Source organism: Gossypium hirsutum, chromosome A11 (assembly GCF_007990345.1).
Source record: "Gossypium hirsutum isolate 1008001.06 chromosome A11, Gossypium_hirsutum_v2.1, whole genome shotgun sequence".
NCBI lineage: Eukaryota > Viridiplantae > Streptophyta > Magnoliopsida > Malvales > Malvaceae > Gossypium > Gossypium hirsutum.
The window spans coordinates 117,261,712-117,271,757 of record NC_053434.1 but is presented as its reverse complement, the minus strand read 5'-3'; the positions used below and the strand labels follow the sequence as shown (position 1 = coordinate 117,271,757).

Here is a 10,046-nt window from a genome sequence, read left to right as displayed (position 1 = left end):
GTAAAATATTTTTACGATTTTCTTTCAAGTATCGATATATATAAATTTATTGAAATCCTCCATAAATAAAAATCAAATCCAAACACACTATTGTATAAGAATTCGGAGCTTAGTTCGTTCCGTTCGTATAACCACTTTTATAAGATAATAATCCTATAAATTTGGAGTTTGAATTTCAACCTCTACTTTCTCTCCTTTCATCCCAAAGCCAAGCCAAGTATATAAACATCACTTGTAATACAACTTTACAGCTTGCTACTTTATAATCTTAAACGCTCTCTCCCTCATCAGTATTCATTACTGATATTCATTACATTAATTAACACAAAAATGTCTGCAATTGTAATTTAAACCAAACTATTCGAAAGATTTCTTTCTTTTTCGATTGTGTTTTTGTCTGTCACAACTGTTCCTGTCATTCCAAGCCTAGGGAGGTTGTTAAGAGGCGAAAATGGGACATTGGGTTGATTCCATTGTCCTTGGTTCTTCGTATTATTTCATGGTTTTGGCTGTTTTTTGGTGCAACAATCAGGTGGGAAATGCGGCTGCTACCAAGGGGTGTGATTTGTTCAAGGGCAGTTGGGTTTATGATCCATCTTACCCTCTTTACTCAGACTGGGCTTGTCCTTTCATCCAAAGAGAGTTCAGTTGTCAGAGAAATGGACGCCTGGATATGCTTTACTCTCAATACCGATGGCAGCCTCTTCAGTGCTCCCTCACAAGGTACTCCATTTATTTGTATAAATAAATATTTAAATTATTTATATTAGAAAATTGTTTGGTAAATTAGTAAATATAATAATTATGGTAATTTTAAAAAATTGCTTATTTTTTAATTTTAATTTGAATTTTAGTAATAAAATATTTTATATTATTTTAAATAATTTTGGATGAAAAATAAATATGTTAATTTAAATATCTCATTTTTTTAAGGTTATTTTATTTCAACTTTTTAATAAAATAAGTAGCGACCTATTTATTTATCTTATTTAACATATTTTTGTTGAAAACTTTATTTTAAGTAAAAATTAAAATGATTGTCAAACACATCTAAAATATTAATTGTTAAAAATTTTTATTTTCAATAAAATAAAATTTAATAAAATTTTTCAATAGTTTATCAAACACGCCTTACGGAATGGATGATATGGTATTTTCTAATTGGTATAATAACAAATTCAGTCATTAATATTTATATATTCTATTAATTTGTTCTTAATTCTAAATAATTTAATAAATTTAACTCTTTACATTGATAAATTCTATCAAATTAATCCTCAAACACATGTCATTAAAATCTAATTAAATAAAATTTAATATTAATAATAAAATAAAATCTAATTAAAAAATCTTATTATATAAATATAAAATAAAATATTCCACCCCTCCCCAAACCTTCCCCTACCGTTCCTCTGCCTATACCTCTCCCTCACTGTCCCTCCCTCTCACTCTGAATATCAAATTACTGACTTCGTCCCTAATTAGAAATATGTGATAATATAAGTATAATTTTTATTATTGTTATGTTGTAGATTTGATGCATTGAAGTTCCTAGAAAATTTCAGAGGGAAGAGCATAATGTTTGTGGGAGACTCCCTAAGTCTAAATCAATGGCAATCCTTGACATGCATGCTTTATTCTGCACTTCCTAATGCCAATTTCAACATTTCTCGAGTTGCAGCTATCTCCATCTTCCAATTCCAGGTCTGTAAATAAAACCCTTCATCTTTATTTAATTTGTTCTTCTTGCTTCTATAAGCACACTCCGAATTGAGTTAAATATCCGACCAATCGAATACAAATTAGTAATTGATTAAGAATTTTTATTTAAATCTAATATAATTTTTTAAATGTATGAAAATAATTTTGATTTTTTAAAAACATCAATAAATTTTCGAGTTCAAAGATTGAATTAGGGTTTAGACAAGCAAAATTTTCACTGTCAAACAATGGCAGAATGTGCTGGGCTAGAGGTGTGCATGGGCCGGGCTACTCGGCCCGGCCCGAAGGCCCGCCCGAAAAATGGGAGGGTTCAAGTAAAAATATAGGCCCGAAATATGGGTTTGGGCAAAAAAATGAGGCCCGTTTAGAAAATGGGCCGGGCTCGGGTAAAAAAATTTTGGTCCGGGCCCGGCCCGGCCCAGCCCGAATTATATAATAAATATATTTTTTTTATTTTTAATCATATTTTATTGTTTTAAGAATTGTTTTAATATATTTTTTATTTGTTTCTTGTTTTAATATTTGTTTTAAATGTATTTAATTATTTAATATATTTTAAAATTTTTTATTTAATGAAATAAGTTAAAAAAATTTAATATGGGTCGGGCCGGGCCGGGCCGGGCTCGGGCTTAACAATTTTATTTCGGGCCGGGCTTGGGAAAATTTTTAGGCCCATATTTTGGGCCGGGTCGGGCCCGGGCCTAGAAAATGGGCCTGAAATTTTCAGTAGGCCCGGCCCGAACCCGGCCCGGCCCGGTCCATGCACACCTCTATGCTGGGCAGCCTACTTAAAATTTTCAAAAATTCCAAGGGGTTTAATTAAAATTTATAATAAAAAAAATTAGGGGCTTAATATTTTGTGAGGATATCAAAATTTTCAAAAATTTTAAAACTTTTGAAAAGCATAATTAGAATTTCTAGAAATTATAGAAGGACCAAATTAAAATTTTCAAAAATTTTAAAAGCCAAGGTCCCCTCTGACTCCAATTATGTTTTGCCCACTATCATCATAAAACTTTGATTCCCTCTATCCGCATCATGATGATATGTTTAAGTTATTCCATAAAAATTTCATAAATCTAGAAAAATACCATGCAATAATGTTGGTAATCGAAATATGATCATAAATTGAAGTACAAAATATGTAATTTGGACGTTATTTTGCAATGTTGATCATCATAACTTGTGGGGAAAAATTTTGCAGGATTATGAAGTGAAGGTGATGCTTGATCGAAGTTTGTATTTAGTAGATGTTGTGAGTGAAGACATTGGGAGGGTATTGAGACTTGACTCAATTGAAGGAGGCCAGTTATGGAAAGGGATTGACATGCTTATCTTCAATACTTGGCATTGGTGGTACCGTAGCGGACCGGGCCAACCGTAAGTTTTTAATAACATCACAAGTCAATCGTATATCAATTTCATTAAGAAATGAGTAAAAAAAATATTCTTTTTAAAAAGTAATAAATATTATTCTATAAGTATTTCTATCTTTTTATATAAAATTTATTAAAAATAATAAAAACTCATAATAAAACACACACAATAGGTTTTAAACTTAGGACAATGTAATTTTTAAAGTTTCAACATTACCATGTCAATTAAAATCTCAATTGTCTTTTATATGAATATTTTTTAACATGAATTTTTTCAACTACATCGTGATCATGCGATCAAAGACGGAGGGAAAGGGCAAGAAGTGACCTTGGCACCCTCAACATGGTAAATTTGCCCCTCCAACTCCTTTAAATTTTATAAAAACGTAAATAGGTAAAATGGTAAAATTTTACCTTGATTTTCAAAAAATTGTAATTCAATTTTATCCCTTAAATAATATTCTAACTTTGTTTAATTTAGTGTGTAAGTGTATGTATGTATAAACTTGTCCATTTCTATATACAATATATATACATGATTATGATACATTAAATGCTTAGGTTATTTTAAACACATATAAATTAGTAAATAGTTTTTAACACGTTTTATCTAAGTTGAAATTTAGCGTCAAAGCATACGCTTAGACTGACAAAAGGACCTAAATAGAATGATGCTTTAGTTTGAGATTTAATTGTAATGTTTTGAAGTTTAATAATTAATTTAGGATTTGATATATAATTTGGGGATGTCTAGTGGAAGTAACTCTAAAACATTTTGAAAAAAAGCAAGAGCAATTTTTTAAATAACTTGGTTTGTTTTAGAATTTTAGGGATAAAGCACTATTTAGTCCTTAAACTTGGTAATTTTTTTCAATTTGGTCCTTGAATTTTTTTTATCCCCATTAGTCCTAGTATTTGGAAACCTTTCTAACTTGGCCTTTGAACTTAAATTCCATCAAAGTTTGATGGCGTGACAATTTATCAGAGCACAACACCATCACCTCAAAATTTTTAAAGCATTATATAACATCTAAAATTACAAAACTATATTAAAAATCTAAAGAAATTATAACATTTTTTTTAAAGTACCACATCATCACACTTTAACGGAATCCAAGTTTATGGTTGAAATAGGTAAAAGTTGTTAAGTTTCGAGACTAACGTGGATAAAAAAAAGCTTTGGAAAAGTTATCAAATTCAGGAGCTAAATGGTGCTTTATCCCAAAATTTTATTCAATCAACAAAAAGAAATCATATGCTTTTATTGGTAAAAGTATTATAGAGGCCCTTGTAATAGGAGTCGGGTTGCACTTTGCCCCTTCTACTAAAAAAATTAGCAAACTAGTCCCCATACATTAGATTAAAGAGCAAAATGATCCTTTCTGATAAAAATTCCATCCATTTATACTATTAAAAATTGGCATGGTTGACAAAATAATTAAACAATGACACGTGTTCCTCATGCTAATGTACAATGATCAATTTTTAATGGCAAAAAATGATGAATTTTTTAACAGAAGGACCAATTCGTTCTTTGATCTAACTTATAGAAACTAATTTACTCATTTTTTAGTAGAGAGGTCAAATTGAAATCTGATTCATAGTGAAATCTAATTGGAATATATATTAATGAAATTTTATAAAAAAAATTTCCAGATGGGATTTTATTGAAGTAGGAGGCGTAATTATGAAAGACATGGACCGTATGCTTGCTTTTGAAACAGCACTCAAAACATGGGCTGCATGGGTGGAAGCCAACATCGATCCTTCAAAATCTCTTGTCTTCTTCCAGGGAATTTCTCCATCACATTACAAGTAAAACCTTTAACAAAACACAAACTTCATCAAACCCTTCAATATCAAAACCCTCAAATTCGAATCAAAGTTCATGTTTTCTTATGCTTTATTTCAGCTCATCTTTATGGAATGACCCAAAGGCAAAGGGGTGTTTAGGGCAAGAGCAACCGTTGTTAGGGTCAAGCTATCCAGGAGGTGTTCCACAAGCTTTAGGTGTGCTGAAGAGAGTGTTGAGCACAGTGAGAAAGAAGGTTAAATTGCTTGATATAACGGTGTTGTCGTTGCTACGCAAAGATGGGCATCCCTCCGTATATGGATTTGGAGGGTCGACAGGATTGGATTGTAGCCATTGGTGTTTAGCTGGTGTTCCAGATACTTGGAACGAAATTCTTTTCAATCTTATTTTTTGAGTACATTTTTAATTTGTTAACTTTAGCTAATAATTTTCAGGGAAAAAGATAATAATGTTATAATGATCAATGCTTGATGTGATTATTTTCGAGACTTAAATGGTGGTTGTAATTTCATGTTATTAGGAGGTTTTTTTTTGTGTGTGATTTTGATTCTTTCTGTTTCAATTTTTTTATACAAATTGTTTAGATTTACCCATAGTTCTTTCCCAATCCTTCGATAGGAGGATAAATGTTATTCAGCACACTCAAAGTTACATCCTCCTGCATAAGCAACAATATCGATGCTAACCAAGCTAGAACTCAATCAATTACAAAACTGTAGCACTTGGATATTGAGGCACTTGTAAAGGTACCTCTTGTAATATACTATGTTGAAAATTTATTGTAGAGACAATATATGATTTGAGCTCAATCAATTCTAGCAGGAAAAGTAATACCAAATCCTGGTTTCAAGTTTTTTTTTTTTGAACTTTTGTTTGCACCCTGGGTGAGGCCAAAAAAAATTGTAAACTTTTTGAGAGAAAAGTGTAATTTAACCATTTTATTAATTAAAAAGTTTACAATTCTGAGGGAGAGAACGAAGAAATTTACCAATGATTTGCACATAAATAAATATTGATCTTTAATTAGCGTTCAAATAAGCTCTTACATTTAATTTAATACATAAGCCTTATCTTTTAGGTTAAAATATGATGTTAGCTCTTGTTCTTTGACAAATTTTGAGATTTAGTCCCTATACTTAAAAAGTTAGAAATTAAGTCCTTCAATTATTTTGATTTAAAAATCTCAATCCAATCATTAAAATCATGAGTATTTTCTATCAGAAGTTGTTAATTTGGCATGTTGATAAGTATTTTCTAACAGAAACTACCAATGACGATAATGATTGAATTAAGATTTTTAAATTAAAAAAGTAAGAGGATAAAATTTTTAACTTTTAAAGAATAGGGACTAAATCTCAAATTCTATAGAAGTATAGGAACTAATAACATATTTTAACCTATCTCTTGTTTATAATTTTTTTTTCCTTTAAAGTAGGGGGAAAAGGTGAACATAATTACAAAAAGTGCAATAAATCCAAGACTTTTCCAAATATATTACCTATATAATTCACATCACTGCTCATGCCTTTAATCTTTTTGTTTGCTTTACAAACAAATTATTCCATACTGATTAGGCTAAACTTTTAAATCAATGAATATCAGAAAAAAATGTATATAATTACCTTCATTATTTTCAATTTGGACACATGTCATAATTGCAATTTCTTATTACGAATTAGGCATGGTTTTCTTTTCCCCCCACAATTAGGCATGGTTAGTATTGTCAAATATTCTGGCATCACTTCCACCAACACTCATACTTCCAGAAAAACACAGATATAAACAATATATATAATTTAATTGTATCTTATTGAGTATAATATATGGTTTTCATGTTTATTAAATATATATTATATTCAGGAATGAAGCCAAAAAAAAATTTAGGAGGGCTGAAATTAAATTGTATTTTTTATCTATAGTAAAAATATAAATTTTTATCATTTTGAGGGCAAAGTGTAATTTTATCATTACAATTTTAAAATTTTAAGGGGCTTAAATGAAAATTTTTCATTTTACGCGACTGGGCCCTACCAGTCCCTGGATTCACCACTGATTATATTGGAATCATATCCAATTATAAAAAAAATATATATCCGAAATAAATCATGGAGAGGTGAAATAATTAGGTTAAAATATTATATTGTTGGTATTCTATTTTTATTTTTAAGAATTTAGTCTCTTTACTTTTTTAATATTAAAATTCAGGTCCAATTATTAATCTTATTAAACTTTCTCTATCAAATTCACCGGCGTCACATTTTGGAATAAAAAACATTCACTTCGTAGTTATGTAATAAAAAAGACCATGTTACAATAAACTTGAATTTAATAGAAGAAGTTTAACAATATTAACAATTGGATTTACATTTTTAAATCCAAAAAATAAAAAAAAAAACCTAAATTTCTTGAAATAAAAGTAGCACTAAATTTCAAATGTACGGAAAATATAGAAACATCCACCATATTTAAACTAATTAATTAAATTCTAATATTATTCACTAAATTCCCTTGCCGACAGTAGAAAGATTCTTTACTTTAGTATTGTAAATATTGAATTTTCTTAAAAGAACCAAAGTAAGAAATTTATATAAATTGTTGTCAACAACACTGCAAGAAGATGCATTACCCCCCAAAGGAAGCTTTCCTTAGAAGGCTGGTATCTAACTATACCCTAATGATTGCAGATTTAATTGGCCTTCACGTTTTCCAAGCACCTATCTTTGTTTGGTGCAATGGAGGCCATACTGTAGGTAGCGCTTAACATTTTGATCCCTTGGATTTTAAAACGTTAAAATATAGTCCAACTTTCTATATTCTTTTTTGTATATTTGAAGTTTAATTTTGGAAATTGAGTTCTCTATTTTTCAAAATTGATGTTGTTCAAATTATTTTTTTAAAATTTATTGGTGGTATGATATTTTAAAATTTTAAAAAAAAGTATTTACTCGCTAACCATATAACAAAAAATAACATTATAATAGACTAAATTTTAGTAATGTTTACGATGGGACTTGCAGTTTTAAATATAAAAATAGAGGGATTAGATTTATAGAAATGTAAGTAAAAATATTAAATTTCAAATATATGAAGAGCATAATAACTTAGAGTAAATTTTAAGATAAAAACAGTAAGAAAAATTAAATCAGTGGACTCAAATTGAAGAAGATACAATTACAAATGTAAGTAGCATGAATGCAGTCTGAACAACTACACGAAGATGGGTATAGGAAAGGGCAAGGGTCCTTGAAAATGGAAAAATTATCATTTAATCCCGTCAAAATTTTTTAGATTATAAGTTAATATAATGATAAAATTGTATTTTAATTCCGAAAATTTTATACTTCATTTATAGTCCTTCCAAAGCTTTTTTTTCTTTTTTCACTTACATTATACATGTTGGGACTTGAAGTTGAAATCTCAAGATTTTGAAAATCTTTTACTACCTTTGAATCAAAATCTTAATTATCAACAAAAAAAAAATTGATTGGTTTAGGATTTAGGGGGTTCAGTCAACTGATTGAAATAAAAAATTAATTCAAAGGTTAAAAAGATTTATCACTTTTAAAAGTAATCAATCCTTATGTCGATTGAGTCTTAACTTGATTGGCATAGGCATTTTTGCTAATGAAGGTGAATATGGGTTTGAGTTCACTGAAGTGTATTATACTCATATTTATGAGTTGAGGAGGAGATAAGGGTAGTTTTAGGCATTATGTCAAAAAGAACAGATATTATTAAAATTGTTCAATAAAATAATAATCAATCCACACAAATTTTAGTTACAATTAATTTGTATGTTAATTATGTTACCAAATCCAGTGAAACTAATCACTTAAATGAATAATTAACTTTTTAATATTTAAAATTAAACATCACAAATCAAGTTCACCGAATTATAGTGTAGCGATGTAAAAATTTTAGCTTAGCTTGGTCGCTAATTGTGGCAATTTATTGAAAAAAAGTTTGAAATTTGACGTTTGATTTTTGAAATAAACAGGGAGTCGCCACCGATCCTTTTTCCTAGGTGTGATCGGACACCTATTAGATCTCTTATTAAAACAAATAAAAGGCTAAGTTTAGGTCTATGTTAAAATTCAGAGAAAATTTAGGGTTCGGGAGTCGGTTACGCGCGAGGAAGGTATTAGCACCCTTGCGACGCCCAAAATTGGTATCTTATTAAACACATGTTGTCTTGATTTTCAAAAATACGAATTCAATTTGACATTTAAGTGTGATCCGATTGAAGGAAATGAGAAGTTGCAAGTTTTTTTGTTTTTTAGAAGGACGTCCCGTTTTTAACACGAGCCGATTAATTTCACCCAACATAGCGATGAAATCGATGACTTAATGTTAAAATCGGTACATTGCCTTATTCTTAAAATTAAAATGTAAAAAGTTTTTAAAATGATAGTAAAAAAAATCTAAGAATATTATTGTCAAAAAAATGCGAATAATGATGTGAATAATAAAATATATAAAATATTAAATATTAAAATATCAAAATATTAGAATAATAATAATTAATATTGACAAATAAAAAATAAAATAGAAATAAAAAATGTACATAATATATATATATTAGAAATAATAATGATGTTTAAAAATCAATACTATTAATAATACTACATCAATATGTACATATATAAAAATAAATACGTGATAATATTAAAAATATGTACATAATATAGTGTTAAAAATACATACATAATATAGTTAAGATATATACATAAGATAACATGTAAAATATATATATATATAAATAATATAATATTAAAGATATATACATAAAATAGTATAATATATATACATAATATAGAATTTAAAATATACCTAATATATTAAAAGAATATATATAATATAATATTAAGAAATATAATAATAACAAAAAAAAGGAGAGAGAGGGAGAGGGTGGATGATTTTCGGCCACAAGGTCGGCCATCGTCCGGTCGCCGGACCGCCGCCGGCTCCACTATACACGGCAGCCGGACCTCAAAAAAACTTTTTAGATAAAAATGGGTAAGCTTCCTCCTTTTATTTTTTTTTTACTTTCGTATAAAAGAAACAAAATAAGATTGAAAAGAAAACAATAAGTAAACAAATAACTTAAAATGAGAATAAACAAAGAAACCTCTTTT

General features: G+C 28.6%; 1 protein-coding gene across 1 annotated transcript; it reads left to right on the top strand.

The window, feature by feature from the left end:
• The first annotated feature begins 232 nt into the window (after positions 1-232).
• On the top strand, positions 233-5,470 carry LOC121209420 (protein trichome birefringence-like 41). Its single transcript, XM_041080055.1, has 5 exons — positions 233-723; positions 1,533-1,704; positions 2,927-3,102; positions 4,755-4,913; positions 5,011-5,470. The coding sequence occupies exons 1-5, from the start codon at positions 452-454 to the stop codon at positions 5,303-5,305; spliced, it is 1,074 nt and encodes a 357-aa protein (XP_040935989.1). The 5' UTR covers positions 233-451; the 3' UTR covers positions 5,306-5,470.
• The last annotated feature ends 4,576 nt before the right edge of the window (positions 5,471-10,046 follow it).

What these genes read in the sequence shown, in the direction of transcription:
- LOC121209420 (XM_041080055.1), top strand. Translation starts at nt 452, where the DNA reads ATGGGACATTGGGTTGATTCCATTGTCCTTGGTTCTTCGTATTATTTC. An exon ending in CTTCAGTGCTCCCTCACAAG is followed by an intron (nt 724 to 1,532) that starts GTACTCCATTTA and finishes GTTATGTTGTAG; the next exon opens with ATTTGATGCATTGAAGTTCC. An exon ending in TCTCCATCTTCCAATTCCAG is followed by an intron (nt 1,705 to 2,926) that starts GTCTGTAAATAA and finishes AAAATTTTGCAG; the next exon opens with GATTATGAAGTGAAGGTGAT.